The 19,920-nt window shown below is 38.1% G+C and overlaps 1 protein-coding gene and 1 long non-coding RNA gene across 2 annotated transcripts; one reads left to right on the top strand and one right to left on the bottom strand.

Annotated features, from left to right (window-relative positions):
* The first annotated feature begins 532 nt into the window (after nt 1–532).
* pcolceb (procollagen C-endopeptidase enhancer b) lies at nt 533–10,417 on the top strand. Its single transcript, XM_053343437.1, has 9 exons — nt 533–615; nt 2,057–2,165; nt 4,164–4,422; nt 4,822–4,946; nt 7,898–8,034; nt 8,473–9,134; nt 9,268–9,348; nt 9,467–9,637; nt 10,287–10,417. The coding sequence occupies exons 1-9, from the start codon at nt 533–535 to the stop codon at nt 10,415–10,417; spliced, it is 1,758 nt and encodes a 585-aa protein (XP_053199412.1).
* A 6,723-nt stretch (nt 10,418–17,140) lies between these two features.
* Nucleotides 17,141–17,548, bottom strand: LOC128384302 (uncharacterized). The gene is made up of 3 exons (XR_008324112.1): nt 17,519–17,548; nt 17,369–17,410; nt 17,141–17,256 (listed from the first exon to the last, which is right to left on the bottom strand). It is a non-coding gene; the product is annotated as an uncharacterized LOC128384302 (long non-coding RNA).
* Nucleotides 17,549–19,920: the final 2,372 nt, after the last annotated feature.

Genomic DNA, 19,920 nt, shown 5'->3' with positions numbered 1-19,920 from the left:
AATATTTCAGTCTCGACCAAAGTGGTGAGAAGACCAAAATTGCTAACATGGCTAGAAAAAAACCTGGCTTGTAGCTCATGGTGCAGTGAAGTGGTCATTAAACAAACTCACACTATGCAACAGTAGCAGTCTGTCCATCTGTCCTCACACCAGCAGAAATGTACAGTTTTCACATATTCCATGACCTGGTAAACAAGAACAACACAGACCTGGAACATACGCACACTGTGTAGTTTGACTGTACATACATTATATTTGGTCATGGGTGACTGTATAATTTAATGAATGTTTTTTCCTGTTAACCCATGTCAAACAGCCTTCTGTACTCTTAATATCACATTCATCCACCATTTCCTTTCTTCTCCTTCCCTCCATAACAGACCACCTTCACACACATCACATCCCTCCCATCAACTCACTCCCCTCCTGGTTTGAACCTTGAGTCTCTCCACGCCTCCAACTCTGCTTCTCCCTCTTTCCTCCTGCCTCCTCTTCTCCTCTCACGTCTTTTCTAATCTCAGAGGAAAGCAGGATGGAGGACAGGGTGTGGACTCTGTATCTTGTCATTTTGACACTGGGATGGGCTGAGGCTCAGAGTCAGTCCAACTTCACCAGGTAGGCTAAGGTGTGTGTAAGAGAGATTTTTGTATGTGTGTCAGTGTTCCTCTTGTGCATCTGTTTTCTTAACTACATCCTGCATGTGCACATGTGGCAGCTCATTTTCAAACCTACAACTGTGTGTGTATTTTCCTCTACTGGTCACAGTATTGTGATTACTGAGAGTGCAGCAGTAATAGAGGTTTACAGTAGTAAGATGTGGTTAGCATCCCATAAACACACAGAAAGGCTTGTTGGACACAAAATGACAGCATGCTGTAATTGATGTAGTGATTTTACTGGTCCAATGTACAGTACGTCTGATGTTTTTGTAAAAAAAAAATATAATTCTTTTTAAAGAAATACAGTTTGTTTTGGGGTTGTTTTTTAGCTTTTATTACTATATAAAAGGCCATTGGAGCAAGGAACATCTCAGTGCGCAGTCTCTAAAAAAGCCTTCCACATGATCTTGGTGTTTGCACAGCTATAGCTACTTCCACACACAGGCTGTAAATTGAGCATGCTCAATATACTCAATGCTCAGTTGCTCAAATAGCCTTCCACGTGATCTTGGTGTTTGCACAGCTATAGCTACTTCCACACACACAGGGTGTAAATTGAACATGAGAGACAAACAAATGCCTGTGGGCTGCTCAGCTCCAGAGGGTCAGAAGGGAGGGACTCCACCACTACTGGGATAGTTTGGCCAAAATGTGGCCTTACAGTACCACAGGGGACATTCAACACATGCCTGAAGGACATGACAGAGAGAAAGAAAAGGGACTATAATGGGATGATCAAAGAAAAAGCAGCCCTCACAGTGTAAAACCTGATTAACTTTGCCCCGTTCCCAAGAAACTGGCACAAAAATAACAAAACTTCAACCACAGTGAAGTTTGAAGATAAAAAGCAGCAACAGTGTAAGACAGGAAACTACTGACCAGATGCCACAGCAGCCATCATCTAAATTAATGAGTATGGGGCCAACGACTGCTGCAAAATTAAAAGTTAAGGCTGGCCCACCTTTGATGTGTGTTTATCTGAGTGCGAAATAGTGGGTGTGTGTGTCGCCACACTCCATGTGTGAGCAGGCTGTTGTGCGAGCGTTTTGAAAGTGCCTGTCTGCTAAATGTGTTATGTCTGACAACTTTCTTGTGGTGCAGTTCATGTGGAGAAAGCTCACAGCACATATACTGTATATGTTGACAGTCTTCCTGACTTACTTTGAGTTTTATGAAAAAACATAAACCGGGAGAGTTCATTGGGAACCTCCCTGCACTGAGAGAACAGAGGCTGACTGTGCCGCTGTGGTTTGCAGCGTGGATGTAAAACGTGTGCAGGGGCTCAGCCTCAGTACTCACAGTATAGCTGCATTTTCTGACAGTGCAGCAGGTTAAAGTTAAAACTTGAACTGCAGCTAATGGTGGTTGTGTGATACTGGTTTTCTTTTCTCTTTCAGGCCGGTCTTCCACTGTGGAGGCCATCTGGTTGTAGACTCAGGCATTGTGGCCAGTGAAGGCTTCCCCAGTCACTACAAACCTAACAGTAAATGCATCTGGTACATCACTGTGAGTCATTTTAAGATCTCTACACCTTTCTACTGACCCCAAACTGCTGCAATACCTGGTACTATCGCCACATGTCCGTTTTATCACATGAATGAATGGTGATAGTTCAGTTTGAAAGTTCTTGAAAATCCTAGTGATTTGAACAAAGAAAATCACCAAAAAAATCACAAAATCCAATCCACAGTCATTTTCATTTATATTGCCTGATTACAGCTTTTCAAAACTGTGCCAGTGTGTACAGTGTTTGATACCTGACGTTACTGCTAGCTTTATTGCACGGTTTGCACCTGTTGGGGCAGATATAGTATTTTTTATCATTCTTATTAATATATTGAAACCTGTTGATGTCATGTAATTTACATTGCAGTGTCAGGCACCTTCAGAATTACTGAAAACAGGAAAGAGATACGACTCTACAGCATAATACACTCTGTTACCTTGCACTACTGTATTTGAGTGTCCAAATTCTGTTTGTGTGTGTAATTTATCAAATATTGCTCATCAAAAAAAGAGCATGCGCAGTATTTTCTGCTAATAAATCCCACAATGTAATGTGTTGTGTTTTCTTATGTACTTATGTATGCAAACACATACAAAAAAACCCCAAACAAACAAGTAGCAGCACAGTACATTAAAGTACATGTGGAGAGAAAGTGCTTGTCTCAGTGCCATGCATACAGCTGGTGCATGTCAACAAGTAATGTCGCTGTTGAGTAGTTCTACTGCTGCCAAAATAACCAAGAAGTCCAAAGTGTAAACTTTTGGGTGTAGATTATATAGAGAGTAGTAAATGAGTAAACGAAAGACTGATTTTGGACACAGTTGAGATGTTTGGCAGTGTAATTTAAGCAATTCTGTGTAACTTCTGCTGAACAGTGACCACAGTGGCCAAAAGCGGTAATATAAGTACAAAACATTCCTAACTCTGTGATGTTAGTGATAAGCGGTCACACAGCAGCTACCATATCAAAAGTTTGCTAACATTAGCCACCATAAGCTACCGGTTATACAAGACCAAGGAAAGATAAAGCTGCAAAATAATTGCATGCACTAAGTTAAGAAATGGTGCATTTCATTACATTTTACTACTTACATTAGCTAAGAGAGTTCCAGTAGTTGTAAAACAATGAATGTGTTTTTTTGTAGTGTACTGTAAAGTGTAGTTTTTTTTATGCTTGCGTACAGTGATAAATGGCTTGTTGGACTTTAGTGGATATGTGGGATGGATTTTGTTGCTCTTCATTGTTATGATTGTAATATCATAACCCAATATAAAGGAAAACAGAAATGATGTGACACTGGAGAACTTAAAAGGGAACGTTTGAGAGGCAGATTTGTTGGAAAAATGAAAAAAATTGCCATTTATTAACAAAAACAGTAATTTAACAATAATAACTTAAGTCAAAGATTTAAAAGAATCTGAAGCCTCACAGCAAGATGCCACCTTATCTACCACTGGTATGGACCAGTGACTGGCCTTTTATCATCTCAGCTGCACCTAACTGGAACACCATTTTCTCAGGTGACATAGGGTGAGCTAGACTGACACAAACTTCCATAGATTGCAAAATAAATAACAAAACATTCATTTAAGAGTGTAATGCTACTGCATACAGTCAACATGTATATATGGACACACATGCACATCCCGTAGTGCGGCAACTTTAACAGAAAGTAATAACTTGACAGTTCCCAGTCACTCACTGCCTTTAAAAGGCCTTTTATTGTATGCTTTAAGTTAAAAAATTCAAACCTAAGATTTTATGTCCTCAGATTTCTCTAATAGTCAGTCTGACATGTTTGGTATCATTTGAAACTATTAAACATGTTGCAATAGGATCAGTAATATTTTTATTATAACCTTTAGTTTTATGAGGCTTACATTGCTTGAAAAAAATAATTTTGCAGTTGAGATCGAGGTATAAAAATAAACATGACACTTACTTCTATAAACATATTTGTCCAGTAATCTGAGCCCTAAAAACATTTACCTTCCAGGTCCCAGAGGGTCATGTAGTCATGCTGTCTTTCCGCCTCTTCGACATGGAGGCTGACCCCACCTGTCGCTATGACTACCTGGACGTCTACAATGGTCACACCCGCTTGGTACAGAAGCTTGGCCGTTTCTGTGGGACGTTCCGGCCCGGAGCCCTGATCTCCACCTCCAACACTATGATGTTAGAGATGGTGTCAGACGACGCCACAGGAGGAAGAGGCTTTCTGGCTTCCTTTAATGCTGGCAAGCCACATGTGGAAGGTGTGGACATATCATCTCTCAATAGAAACACACTAACGAGGCTTCAGCTGTATGTTTTATCTGTGTTCCTTTGCTGATACATGGCAGCACTGTGGTTGTCTCAGCTGATGTTGTTAGATATGTTCACTGTCTGGTGAAAATTGTTTATGTTCATTAAGAGTCCCATACAAAATTTCTCCGGGATTAACAAATTACTACAGTCTGTCGGGTATATGAAATCTACAGCAAACTCTAGGAAAACCTGAAATTTCTCAATAATCAAGCTAAAAACAAAGTTGTTTCTCTCATTTTAAAGTATCACAGGACAAAAAAAGTTCTTGTTTGAGAAAGGTTAAAGTCTGGTGTATTACTGTTTCATTTCCTCTTTTTATCCTATTTTTTTTTCTGCTATTCCCACAGAGAATCAGTTCTGTGGAGGACGGCTAACCAAATCACAGGGCTCTGTCAAGACGCCCAACTGGCCTAACTCTGATTATCCAGCAGGCATCAGCTGCTCCTGGCACATCTCCGTAGAGCCAAGCAATGTAAGACAATCATATTGTACTTTTTATTTGTCTTGAAACACAGAGAAAATGACACTGAGGCAAAAAAAACAAAACACTGAGGCATTGGTCATTTAAGCTGTATCCTTATTCATGGCTCAGGTCTGTCTGTAAGCAGAGTGGTTTTTATTGACAATTTATTCTCTTCTGGAATCACCCATCCTTTTATCCAGGGGATGGTGTCCACCCTAGCAAACTAGGTGCACATGTTTTAAAGCACAACATATTTTATACAGTTTAACACTCCTAAAGTCTGACTATCTTCTGCCACATGTCCAGACAGCAAAGAAGGCTTGACAGTAGTCACTTCCAGCCTCCAAATGCAAGCTGACTTCTTCCCTGCACTGCGGCCATATTATCATGAAGATAAAGACTCGCTATGGCTCCTCTGTGTGCCCAAATGCTCCCAGTGCCCGTAAATCCAATTATTAGTTAGAGATCAGAGTATAGGATAAGATTATGTAGACAGAATAATACACTCTGAGCTGAGGCTGAGGTGATTAATAATATTAAGACCTTGGTGTGCTCTCGAGACACTGCCTGTGAGATTTCTAAAAGAAGTATATGGATCTGCCAGACCATATACTTGCTTCAAAATTAACATGTCTCTATTGGCTTGTCATGGTCCTGCTTTTTTCAAGAATGCAACTGCCAAATCCCTTCTAAAAACAAACTCTCTTTAGACTCTAACTACCTGGATAATTTTAGACCAATTTCCAAACTGCCCTTTCTCTCCAAGGTTTTAGAGAAATGTTGTTGCTGAACAATTGACTGCTTTTTTAAAAAGACTCTTTGAGACATTCCAGTGGGGATTTAGGGCAAACCACAGCACTAAAACGGCACTCCTTAAAGTGATGAATGAACTGCAGGTTTAGTTGTGTTAGATAGAAGCAGATAGATGCTGCATTCAACACTATTAATCATTATATTTTATTGGAACATCTCCAGTACTGGGTTGGCATCTATGGTTACAACATAGATTTTTTTTTAATGCAGCCATTGGAAAGACACACTCATCCTCTATGAAGATGACCAGAGGGGTACCTCATATATGTATCCCTGGGGATTGTCATCCACAGGTATAATGTGCGCTTCCACTCATATGCAGATGACACTCAATTGTACCTCTCTTCTAACCCCAATGATTTTTATCTAATATACCCAACAACTGCATCTTAACCTCAATTGCTGGAAATCCCAGCATTTCCTGCAGAAATATTAATATTGATAAGCCTGAAAAAAATCCCAAAATCTTGGTGTCACCTTTGATAACCACCTCAGCTTGCACAAGCATTTTAACATAGTTGTCTGCTCTGGTTTGTTGCACCTCAAGAGACTCTCCAAGATCAGTTCAAATTTATCCAGTAGAGATCTACAGACTGTCATAGATGTTTTTATTTATTCTTATTTGAACTATTGTAACTGTCTCTACACATGCCAACAGAGTCTACATAAATTACAGCATATCCAAAATGCAGCAACCAGGCTCCCCACCAAAACCAAAGAATGAGGGCACATTACTCCTATTTTAGCTTCTAAGTACATCTTCTGACATCATATGTGCCCAGCTGCAACCTGAGGTCCTGAGCCAAGGCTCTACTAGCCAATCCCCAATCTAGGCTGAGGACCAACGGTGACCGGTCCTTTTCTGTTAGGGCCCACACTAACAGAAAAACCTCCCTGAGGAGATCAGACTGCTGAACCCCTAATCCTTTTTTGAAATACCTCTTTAAAAATGTTTTCTTTTGGAAATGTGCTTTCTCAGGAACTGTGGTCTGAACTCAATTTCACTTTTTAAGTCACTTATTAAAACCTATTATTGTACGCATCTTGTACAAATCTTTAATATGACATAACATCGCATGTATACTTTAACAGTTTAAACACAAAATATGTACTTTAGTAATATGATTAATAGATTAAAACGTGCCTTACGTTTCTTCCTTGCCTCACAGTCAGCCATGCTTGCTGAAAAGGGTGGTGTGGCTCCACTGCAGTCAACTTTAGATAATGTGGAACACTGTGATTGGCTTATAGACAAAGTACAACAATCATAGATCTAGACATCCTAGAAAAGTTATGTAATCAATACCTTACAGTTAACCTTACCTTAACTGTTCACTATTGTTTGTCTACCATTTCTAATTTGTTTTGAGACACCCTGTAACTTTAGTATTATTATTATTGTTAACATTATATTTTCTTCCTCTTTCTGAATAGTTGATTGGATAGTTATCTGGGCTTGCTGAAAAAAAGGATTAGAAATGTTGATTTTGATTGGTTTTCATAACATATTGCAGTAAAGTATGATGTTCGCCAGTTAATAGCACACCACATAAGTTGACAGTCTTCTAGCAATGCCTGGTCTCAGATGTTCAATAACCATGGCAACGGTAGCCTATACTTCCACTCTACTGGTGTTTCTACAAATAAGTAGAACGTTTTTTTTATAACTATGACTATAAATAATATCTTCTGTTATCATAGTTTATATTTCCTTCCATAAAAAAATAGTAAGAGTAAAGTAGAATTTCACTATGAAATTTTAGCTAGATTTTTTGAATAGAGGAGTAGGAGCAATGAAAATAGTTAAGGGGCCCATCACTAAATGTGTGAGTGCATGTGTGTGTGCTTGACAGCGGTCTTGTGACGAAGTTTAAATGAAAGAGTTCATTGAGAGCTTGCAGGCGTGTTACTGTGTGCCAAGAAATTGAACGTAAGGAAGGAAGCAAGGGCAAGAGAGGGAGTAAAAGCCCTTCTGTATTTTAGAAGTCGGCCCTTCACCTCCTCTACCACCTTCATCTACATCTGCACTGTACTGGATTCATGAAAATTAGTCTGAAATAAACATGTAAAAGCTCACATCCTTCATGCCGTGTTCTAACTTTTATAGTTTGTGTTGGCGTGTCTGTGTGTCACCACCTCTTCCCCAGGTGATCGAGGTGAAGTTTCAGAAGCTGGATTTGGAACCTGACACATACTGTCGCTATGACTATGTGGCATTGTTTAACGGGGGAGAGACTGATGACTCAAGGAGGATTGGGAAATTCTGTGGAGACCGGTCACCAGGGTGAGATTCCTCATCAGAAATGGGTGATAAAAGAGGCAAAACACATACTAAAAATTAACTTGACCAGGTGGTTGTGGCTCAGGAGGTAGAGCGGGGCGTCCACTAGTCAGAAGGTCAGTGGTCCCCAGCCCATCCAGTCCACATGTGAAAGTGTCCTTGGGCAAGTTAATGAACCCCAAATGTGTGTGTGTGTGTGTGTGTGTGTGTGTGTGTGTGTGTGTGTGTGTGTGTGTGTGTGTGTGTGAATGGGTAAGTGAGCATTAGAAACATTGTAAAAGTGCTTGTGTTTGTGAATGAGTGAATATTGGCATGTGTTGTAAAGCACTTTGAGTGGTTGGTAGACTGGAAAATAACTGTTTACCATACACATAATGTGCAGCTGAGCTTTGCCAAAGTTTATCTGCTTTCTCACATCTTTCTGTCTACTCTCCTACGTAGAACCATAGTGACCAATGGGAATGAGCTCCTTGTCCAGTTTGTCTCTGACCTCAGCGTGACCTCAGATGGCTTCATGGCCTTCTACTCAAGTGTGCCCCGTGGGTCTCGGACACCCACCGCTGGAGGAGACTTCATCTACGGACCTCAGACTACCTCTGAGCCACAAAAAACAACCACAAAGCCAAGCAGACCTACCCCCAAACCTAGGCCTGGTATCTTGCCTAAACCCACCCCAAAACCACCCAAAAAACCACTGGTAGTGAAGATACCTATCAAACCTCCACCACGCAGACCTACCACCAAGCCTGCAGTCAGGCCTACACCTAAACCCAAACCAGCTAAACCCACACCTAAAGCACCTGTGAAAAAGCCTACACCTAAACCCGGAGTTAGACCTACACCCAAACCCAAACCTACACCCAAACCCAAACCCACACCCAAATCCAAGTTTATTAAGCCAACGATCAAACCAAGCATCAAGGCTAAACCCACACGGAAACCTGTACTGAAGACAAAACCGACCATAAAACCTAGTGTCAAACCAAAGCCAACACCTAAGAGTGGAATTAAACCAACAGTCAAGCCTAAGATCAAACCTAAAGCGACACCTAAGCCTGCAGTGAAGAAGACAGTGACAAAAAAGCCAGTTGTGAGTAAGAAACGTGAGTGGAATAAACTGATTTTAACAAACAATTCACTCTGTATGTTTGTGTATGCATATGTAAAGCTGTATTAGGAAGTGTATGTACTTATTCTGTGTTTGTTGGTGCATGTGTGTGTGTGTGTTTCCTACAGCTTTACCACTGAACCCACTGTGTACACAAGCCTGTAAGAGGCCAGGAACTCTGCAGTCCAGCTTCTGCCCTCATGACTTTGGTGAGCAGCTGCCATTTGGTCCTCACAAAACATCCTCCACCATTTCTACCTTTCCCAAAATGCAATTTATTTAACCTGATTATCTGAATCTCTTTAATATTTCCTCATTGTCTTTCAGTGATCACGGGTAGGCTTACATCTTTGACGCCTGGTCCAAGGGGGTCAGCGACAGTCGAGGTGTCCGTCATCAAGGCCTATAAGACAGGACGACTGAATATCACCAAATCAGGACCCGTCATGACGGTCACACTGACCTCCACCTGCAAGAAATGCCCCGGGCTACTCAAAGGTATGATACAACTACCTGTACTCTTCTTCTCTGAAGCTCTTATACGCATGAACACAAAGATATCGATACTTGCTTATTTTTTGGTTTTGCTCTGAAATTAGCTATATGAAGTTTATATTGTTATAAACAAAGTCTGGAATCACATCCTACTTCCACACAATAATATATTTAAACACACCTCATCCATTCTTCTCCCCTTTTGTCTCAATCCTCCATCCCATGTGCCTCACTACTCACCGCTCATCCTTTCCTTCCAACATCCCTTCATTTCTCTATCCTTAAACCCTTCTTCCAGTCCCTAAACCCATACATCATTAAACAGCTCTCAGCTCTTTCCTTATTCTCAATTAAATTCAAATCCATATTCTTGTTGGTGTAGTCTTGGTTAGTGAAACCGTGTCTGCTTGTGTTAACGCATTGAACACTTATTTATTGATAAATTTTGCAAATGTGAAATAGCAAATACAGATATTGGGTCATTTAAACCTGGCCCCATAACATGCATAAAATGAATCCAGCTCCTTTGGCAGTAACAGTCAATATAACCAGATGCGAATATTTTAAGAATATTATAAAAGGATTGAGAGTTTTTGTTTTTGTTTTTTTTTTATTTTTGCTGACAGTTTTTGTTGCTGTTGTTGTTTTCCAGGCCGGAACTACGTGTTGATGGGAAAAGTCGACGCACAGGGCAACGGCCTCCTCAGCCCCTCCAGCTTCACTCTCCTCTATAAGCCCATCCACGCCAAAGCACTCGCCAACCTGTCACGCAAACAATGCTGACATCACAGCCCTGTTCACCAATCAGTCTGAAAACATGTAACTTTACATAAAGAATGAAAATATTATAATATGCAAACATAATTTTTTTTACTTAATAAAAAAGTAATGATGTTTTTAAAGGAGAAACATACAACATGAAGTATTATATTTTGTATGTAAGTTAAAATATTTCTGTGATGAAACATCAATAAACTGTGATGTTGGAGTTTGAGATTTTTTTAAATATATTGCATTATCCTCCATGGCTAAAAATCACATCAAAGTGTTCTGTATGTAGGCCTATTGTGTTATATGGTCATTTTCCCTTTTTCAGAGAGTCACAAGACAGGGCTCAACCTGACCACAATCAGGCGCAGGGGAGGAACATCATAGGAAACTGCACCATCATCAATGTCCCTAGCCTGTATGGGGGGGGGGGGCACGTGACCATGTGCTCACTCTCATAGAGTTATGAGAAATTGAGCAATAGTTTCAGGAAATGTCTTTAGCAATTGGTAAAAGCTAATATACATGACGATTAACAGTGTAAACAAGAGATGAGTCAAAAGTATTGTAAGTTATATTGTAATGACAGAAACAGACCAAACAACCACATGTGAGAAATTACAATCATATTTTATAAAAAATCAGATATATGTAGTTGTATAGGTATAAATTAACACATTTCAAATGTATTCATAGTTGCATAGTTCATAGTTCATTCATGAGCTAAATGAAAATCAAAATTCGGTAAAGCAGCTAGAAATATATCAACATATACATTAATTAGTAAACATACATAAAGAGTGATAGTTATATTTCGTGAATACATTATAATATTTCTGTAATTAGAAAAGGTGATTCAAATATCTTGCATTTGTTATTCCCCATGATAAAATATGATGTGTATAAAATGTAAAGTTATAACATACATATCTCATAGGTGTTCAATCTGATGAAGATCTGGTGACTATGAAGGCCATAGCATATCATTCACATCATTTTCATACTTATTAAACCACTTAGTGACCCCTCATGCCTTATGGATGTGTGTATTGTCGTCTTTGAAGAAACCACTCCCCTCAGGATAATGTTTCATTACAGGATAAAGATCACTCAGACCAACTTTGTATTGATTTGCCTCTAGGGACAAGTGGGCCCAAGGTATGTCAGCAAAATGCCTGGCATAGCATAACAGAGCCACTGAAAGAATTCAATACTGTATCAGTTTTTCCTTTAACTTGTTCCCCGACTGTGTATCATCTACAGTCAAGCCCGAAATTATTCATACCCCTGGCAAATTTTTGACTTTTTTTGACATGCCACTTTTTGTTCAAATGTCAAACATGACTGACAAATTTTTTTTTTCCACAATGATGCCTCTTGTACATTGTCTTATTGTCTTCTGGAAGACGCCTGTGTCATTTCCGGTCAAAGAAACAACTTAAAGTTAAATTTTGACTTAAAGTAGCTTTAAGTCAAAATTTGCCAGGGGTATGAATAATTTCGGGCTTGACTGTATGTAAAAAGTGATATTCTCTGAATATTCTTGTCTGTTATTTTATTTCAATCTAAGTTTTTATGACTTTGAGACTTGACTTAGACTTGCACTTTGTCTCAGAATCTTGAGACATGTCTTGGATTTGGAGTTGGACTTCATGACAAGACGCAAAAATAGCCCTGGTTTGTGTCCTCTGCTATCCCTGCTTTCAACAGCAACATCATAAATAGGCGAAAAAGGCAAAAGCGATCACACCTAATATGACATAGATGTACTCGGTGCTCCTTAAAGCAAACTGGTAGAATGCTTTGTTGCAGTAGGAATCAGGTTTTGTGTCTGTTCTCTCGTAGTTGGGTTCGTAGATGGAGTAGATTGTGATGCTACCTAGAAAGAAAGAATACACATCTTACAGATTGTATTAAACGCATTCATTCCCCAACTCAAACAAGCTCAAATATAGCTTTTGTAATTTGAATGTAGCTTGATAGTTTGTATAGCTTGACTCCTAATATATTCCCACAGTATGTACAGTATGACTTAAGCCACGGAGATCTGCAGGATGTAACAATGGAGAAAGAAAACCAAAGGGACAATGCAACTGATTAAAGATTAAAAGGTAGGTTGAAAGAGTAAAGTGAAACAAGTAGAAATTATCAGATGATGAGAAGACATAACAAACTACTGTAAAAGCAGATGCAGAAAAACTGGTACAGTAACTTACACATGTATCTAGATTCATTATTCTTCTAGTAAATACTTTCAAAGACACAATATTTTCTCCAAATATTAACTAAAGGACAGCCCCACTATCATGACTAAATTTAAAATATAAGTTTCGACTTTGATGAAGTCGGTAGTTTATAATAAGTTTCGGAAGTCTACTGCCTGCTGCCTGCTGCTGTGGGGACATTGATTAGTGGAGCACTACTTGCATGTGTTGCATTTGCATTGGTTAGTCTCAAGTCTTTCATCTTACCCGCAATTAACCAGCAAAGGAAGAAGAAAGCGATCCCATGGTAACACAACACTTTGCCTGTGTTGCTCATGTTGCATTTGATGCAACAGCAGGTGAAGAGGAAGATGACTAGAAATCCACACATATAAATGGGGATGAATGGCTGCCTCGGACAGTCAGATATATTCACTAATCCTGTGGGACACAATGATAAAAAGGAGTAGAATTTAACCTGCTTTATCAAGTAATCATTATTTTATTAACTAGTTTAAAGTAATTAAGTCCCATCACAGAATACTGATTAAAATAACACTAACACACCTTAATGACAATAAATGCATCATTCACTTACCAGTTATCATCTGAATGAAGAACAAGACATAAAGGATAGTCCCAATACCAACTGAGGAGAGACAGATAGAATAATTAATGACATTGTACTAGGGGCTGTAGATGTTAAGAAATTCAATTATGAACACAAATGTACAAGACTTTTTCCACCTCTCTCTCTCTTTCTCTCTTACCTGCTAAAGCAAATGAAAACATATCATTGCTTTCAGATCTTTCACTCTGTAGCATTATTAGTTCGGATAAATTGAACCTTCGGAAAGACAAAGAGAACAGAGACAGATACATCAGCTGTTTAATATACCTGATAATAAGAACTGTAATATAGGTTGATATAATATCAATGACATACAGAAGATCTAACTAGTAGCAAACTTCCATCAAAGTCAAGGGCATTTTTCATGTTTGTTTGTTTGTTTGTTTCAGTAGCAAGAGGTACATATTACATAATGACACAAAACAAATCTAAGCAGAAAATTAGCTTAAAATCACAAACTTAATTACATTTTGAAATATTCAGAAAAATACAAAACAATTCAATTAAAATACAACATGTGACAAAATATCAGACAGATAATATTTTACCTGTTCGTATGTCTGATGGGATGTATGTCCTGCTCAAACAGAAAGAAAAAGGCTCTTACACAATGTGATAATATCAGCATGTTGTGGGCAGTAGTGCATGAGGAAGTGACGACTTTGTCCTTTAATGTTGGATTATTGTTTTCTTTCCACTGCAATGATAAGAAATAAGTGTTGGTGGAGGAGAGCCAAAGACTCAAATAAAATGAAATTTCCTTGATCGATCATCTGGAAAATTAACAATCAATTATTGATTAATCATTATTTTTTTATCTTAAAAATGCCATGAAAATACAGAATACAGCGTGTTTTTCCTCAATTAAATCTTTATTCCAATTGTTTTTAGTCCAACAACAATCCTCTTAGCCAAGGAAGTTAAAGTTCAACTGTTTAACTTAAACAAAAAAGATATGCAGCACTTGCAAAAGCAGCTGAACCCGACAAAATGTAAAAATGTTCCTCTTAAAGGTTGATTTGATAAGCCATTAAACACTGTTAGTTAATGTAAGCAGACTGACTGTGTAGGCTGTAATCTGCTGTATTATTATGATTAGATGGTATTTATCCTGGAAATGGGGCAGATCACCTTTGACAAATCGACACATTTCATTATGATAATTGGTCTCCAATAAAAAATCCATAGATATATTCCTTTTATACGCTTTTTGTGCTTCATAATCTGATGCTCATTCACATTTCTCTTTCAGTGATTACAGGTAATCTTACATCATCCCTCTGGTCTGAGGCACTCAGCAACGGTCCAGATGCCCCTGATCAAGGCTTATAAGAGAGGACGACTGAACATTACCAAATCAGGACCCATCATTACGGTCACACTGACCTCCACATGCAAGAAATGCCCCGGGCTAATCAAAGGTACAATATGACTACGTGTATTTGTCCTTCTCTGCAGCTCTCACACACACATAGACACAAGTTTCGATATCAAACCTCAATACTGAATATAATCAACATAAAATCTAAGGAAGCATCAATCAATTATCTAATCATTGAATCAAATCAATTTCATCAATAAAGCATTCAAACTCTAGAGCAGAGCAATGATCAGTGAACGTATTAGTCTGGATTCACATCTTAGTAATTATCAATACACTCAAATAATGCCAAAATCTGTGCTGATCAACTATTGATCACGTTTGGTTTAATTGGTTTAAGTAGAAAAAAACATCTCAAACCAATCTTGAACAGAGTTCCTCCCAATAACTGATGAAGAAAACAACTTTTAATACTCTTTCGGCCCACCTGTATGTGTGACACATGACTTTTTATGTAAATGTTTAATTTAGCAGGAATTTCAGTAATATGCATACAGTACATGTTTAAAGAACTGTGATGCTGTTATTTGTTATCCTCAATGGTAACATATTTTTATAAAAATGTAAAAGTAAAATGTATTTATTTATGATTCATTTATTATGGTTTATTTAATAGGGAGATACAATATACATAGATGAAAACAACAGTCTGAAGTATTACAGTGTTTATAGTTCACGCTAATTTGCAGAGTAAGAGATACAAAGTAATAAAGGAAGTAAACCAAGTACATCATTATAATAAATACAGCACAGCACAGAATAAAAAAAGAAGATATGCAAAGTCAGACATGATACATGGTACTATAAAATACACATGAAACTAGACATGGGTACTTTTTTGGTGCTTTTGCAGAATGACATTGTACAGTTTCCACTTGAAGCTGCTCTGGTGGATCTGCTGCAACTCTTGAGTCTCCTGATGTATTTGCACAAAGGCTGAGCAGCAAGTCCATTCAAACATTTAAACATGAGTCTTTTCAAAACTTAAGATTTTGTGTTTACTTAAACAAATGACAATGATGGTACCTTATTTGCTTTTTATCTAAGATTTTTAGGACCCAATTTTAAAGACACTGTATGGATTTAATTACTTACTGGTTGGCCTGGGATCAAGAGGTTGACCCATAGGACAGATGTGCAAGAATATTTGAATTTAAAAACATTTAGGCACAGTCAAATGTCAAACAGCTTCCTATAATCTTGAAACAGCTGAGGTTAGCCTTACTAGTTTTTCAAATGTAGGTCATGCAAGTAAAAACTGAATATTCTGCTGTGTTCTTTTTTTCCAATCTAAATTTTTAGCTTAGTTTGGTTTAGTTCAGTAGCTTTATTGTCATTATGTTGAGTCTCAGACAACAATATAACAAAATTTAGATAGGGTTAGGGTTAGTGTTTGTGCCAGAGCTGGAGATTTGAGACTTGGCCCAGGCCTCGGAGTCCTGAGACATGACTCTGTCTTGGATTTGGCTTTTGCAACTTGAGACTTCATTTGGACTTGGACCCGGAGATGGAAAAACAGCCCTTTGTTTATACTTCTTCCACACTACTTGCTTAAAACAGTAATAGGACAAACAGGAAAAAGTGACACCATTGATCAAGTTGGTGCTCCAGAAAGCAAACAGGTAGAGTATCTTGTTGCAATAGGAATCAGGATGTCTTGTTTTCTCATAGTTGGGTTCGAAGATGGAGTAGATTGTGATGCTACCTAGAGAAAAAGAATACACATCTCACAGATAGTATTAATCACATCACTTCTCCAACTGAAATAAGTAGAAAGCTTTAATGTAATGAGTTCTCCACAACAACAAAAAGAGCTATACTATGTTTCAGCTCACAACCCCCAAATCACCATCACTTAAATTCAGTGTTAACAGTAATGTTAATGTACTTTGATAGTTTAGATAGCTTGTCTACTTATACATTTCCAGTATGTTGTTCATGCACAATTGCTTAATTAACACTGTGGAAGTTAAAATTGTGCTTCATGCCTGGTCAGATTTTTCAAAAGGAGTGTTTTTTTTTTTAATATTCCCAGACAGTGAATGAAGGAATTAGGAGAGAGAAGACATAAGTTAGTAAGATTTTCAGGATGTAACAATAATGGAGAAAGAAAAACAAAGACAGTAAAGAAGGTGCAGCTGATGTTTAAAGAGTAAAGGGAAACACATAGAAGTGATAACAAAATTCAACATAAGATTGAAACCTACCTTAAAATTATTGGCTGATCTTTCAATACAGGTACTAACATTACACCACAAGTAATATTTCATAACCATTAGGTGCTAATGTGCTCAAACCAACTACCTGCTATAAGCCATTGTGCAACCAGAGATTCTGTACCTCTGTCCTGCTTTCAGTTTGTTGATTTGGACTACGCAAATCAAGTTCCCCATAACAACGAAAATCTACCACCCAGGGGTTTAAGTTTTCTGATAGAAGCTGACCGACTTTATCTTACCAGCAATGAACCAGCAAAAGAAAACAGCAATGGTCCCCCAGAAACACCCCATGTTGCACTTGTCGCTCATGTTGCTGTAGGCGGCCAAGCAGAACAATATCAACAGGAACAAGGCCCCAAATCCACACAAATAAAAGGGGATGAAGGGCTGCCTCGGACAGTCATTTACGTGCACTAATCCTGTTGGACGCACACATAAAAAGAAGTATAATTTAACCAATTTTAACTAATATGATAATTATATAAGTAACACAAACACACCTTAATGACAGTAAATGCATCAGTCACTTACCAACTCCCAGGTGAGCAAAGAAATAGATAAAAATGAGCAATCCTGAGAAGAGACAGAGAGAATATTTAAGCAATGACATTGTATTTGGGGCAGTAGATGATAAATGATGAGATGTGAAATTCAATTATGATCACACACGCTCTCTCTTACCTAGTCCCAAATATTTGTTGTCACCCTCTGGCATTATTAGTTTTGATCAATTGAACCTTCATCAAGACAGAGACAGATACATCACCTGTTTGATATCCCTGATGATAAACTGTGTAATCAGTCTAAAAGTTCCTTGAAGGGTGAAAAAAGACTAAAGGTGACCACACATACTGTCACAACCTCCACAGATGTCAGAAGCAGTTTTAAAATAGGTAATTTATTGTGGTTTTAGAAGCAAGAGGTTGAGATAATATCAATGACATACAGCAAATCTAACTAGTAGGAAACTTCCGTCAAAATCAAGGGCAGTTTTTTCTTGTTTGTTTTAGTAGCAAGAGGTACATATAACATAATGGCCCAAAAAAGTTTTTAAAAAAAAGACAGTTTGAACATTTTAACAGAAAATTAACTTAAACTCATAAACTTAAATGTTCAGGAAAACACAAAACTACTCAATTAAAATACAACATGTGACAGTATATCAGACAGCTTGTATTTTACCTGTGTGTGCATCTGATGGGATGTATGTCCTGCTCAAACACAGAGAAAATGGCTCTTATACAATGTGGTAAAACCAGTATATGTTGTTGACAGGAGTGTACGTGCAAGTCTCTACTTCCGGGTTTAAAGTCTTTACTGCTGGATTTCTGTTTTCTTTCCAGTACAGTGATAAAAATGATGATTAGTGGGAGAGAGTCAGACTTGAATAAAAGGTGTGTATGAAAGACAGTTTGTTTTCTCCATTGTAGACTTTTACAACACGTTATCACACTTCACACGTGTCATTCTTCTCATTTAACTCTTGGCAAGACAATAAATAAAAAATGTTCAGCTTGTATCAGAGTTGCTGCCACAGAGGGTTGCCCCAGACAACACAGACAGCCAGGTGTCGTTTAGACCTTTTAATTTGCAAACTAAACTGTGTGTAGCTACCCGGTGCCCTCACATATCCACTGACGACACAAACCTAAAACACAAAAACAAACTTAAACCTGAGCTCATCTTTTCAGCTGTGCAGCACCTCCAGTCCAGTCAGCCACTACTGCAGAGACAAAGAAAGATCGATTAGGCAACTCCTCCCAGCTGGACTAATCAACTCACCTGAAACGCTGCTCCTGTTGAGGTAGCTCTGCCCAGCCTCTCTCTCCTACAGCTACCTGCCCAAACCACGCCCACCAATATTGTACAGCCTTGAGCCGCAAGGGAGAAATATTTCTGGAGATCCAATTTCAAAGTCTGTTCTAAATAGTTCTCTCTCTCTCTCTTTGAAAAATAGATGTCTCAGATCACTCTTGACAAACCAACAAATTGCATTATAATAATAATTGGTCCCAAATAAAAAATGCATTACTATATTCATTTTACACTTTTATACTCTTTATCATTTAAAAAAAATCTATTTACATGTAATTCTTTAAAAGTCATTTAAAATCATCTGTGAAGTTTGACTATAATACTTTGATTATAATCGTCGTAATAAATTTTAAAAATCCATAAATATATTCCATTCATACTGTTTTTGTCCTCCAAACTCTGAGTCTCTTCTACATTTGCCTTTCTCCTTCAGTGATTACAGGTAAGTGTACATCTTTGACGACCGGTCTGAGGGGCCGGTATAAGACAACTGAACACCACCAAATCAGGTCCCACTGACCTCCACCTGCAAGAGATGCCCCCGACTAATCAGAGACATGATATGACTCCCTGTATGTGTCCTTCTTTGCAGCTCTCAGTATTGTTAAACCTCAATACTGAATTTAAATAAAAATTGATTATAAATATTATAATGAAAATGGTAATAAGTAATATTCCAATAAGAACCAGGCCAAACAAACATACTTAAATGACCTTTTATTAAACATCAATGATCACATATATATATATCTTATAGTCATGAAAGTAAAAAACAAAATAACTTTTGTTTAACTAATTTTTTCTGGCATAGACACCTTTATTAGCAGTAGAGAGACAGGAAATCATGGGACAAAAGGGGGTGTTTTTAAAGGTACAATCTGTTCTCCAAATGTTAACTAAAGTGAAGCCCCACTATGGTAACACAATTTAAAACACAGGATTGAAACCTACCTCAGAAAATGCTCTGTGATGCTGACAGTATTGTTAAAATACAGTAAAATGATGCCTGACATGCAAAGTAATAACTCTCCTCATCCACCCATGGAGAGCGGAAGGTTTAGAAACAGCTGTGGTTTCTGTCTGTTGCTCTTCTTGTTTTCATTGGCCACGCAAGAAGTAGCCACAAATGAGAAGAGCAATCACTACTAATATGAACCAGATGAAGCTGGTGATTCCACAAGCAAACCTGTAGAGTATCTCGTTGCAGGAATAACTCTCGCTTTCAGGTTTATAGTCTGGTTCGTCGATGGAGTAGATTGTGATGCTAC

The sequence above is a fragment of the Scomber japonicus genome, chromosome 22 (assembly GCF_027409825.1).
Source record: "Scomber japonicus isolate fScoJap1 chromosome 22, fScoJap1.pri, whole genome shotgun sequence".
Classification (NCBI taxonomy): Eukaryota; Metazoa; Chordata; class Actinopteri; order Scombriformes; family Scombridae; genus Scomber; species Scomber japonicus.
The sequence above is the reverse complement of the archived record's forward strand: the minus strand, read 5'-3'. Positions and strand labels throughout refer to the sequence as shown.

Excerpts from the sequence above, each read along its gene's own strand:
- pcolceb (XM_053343437.1), top strand. The coding sequence starts at position 533 with ATGGAGGACAGGGTGTGGACTCTGTATCTTGTCATTTTGACACTGGGA. Across the intron at positions 616-2,056 it reads AGTCAGTCCAACTTCACCAG|GCCGGTCTTCCACTGTGGAG; the intron begins GTAGGCTAAGGT and ends TTTCTCTTTCAG. Across the intron at positions 4,423-4,821 it reads TGGCAAGCCACATGTGGAAG|AGAATCAGTTCTGTGGAGGA; the intron begins GTGTGGACATAT and ends CTATTCCCACAG.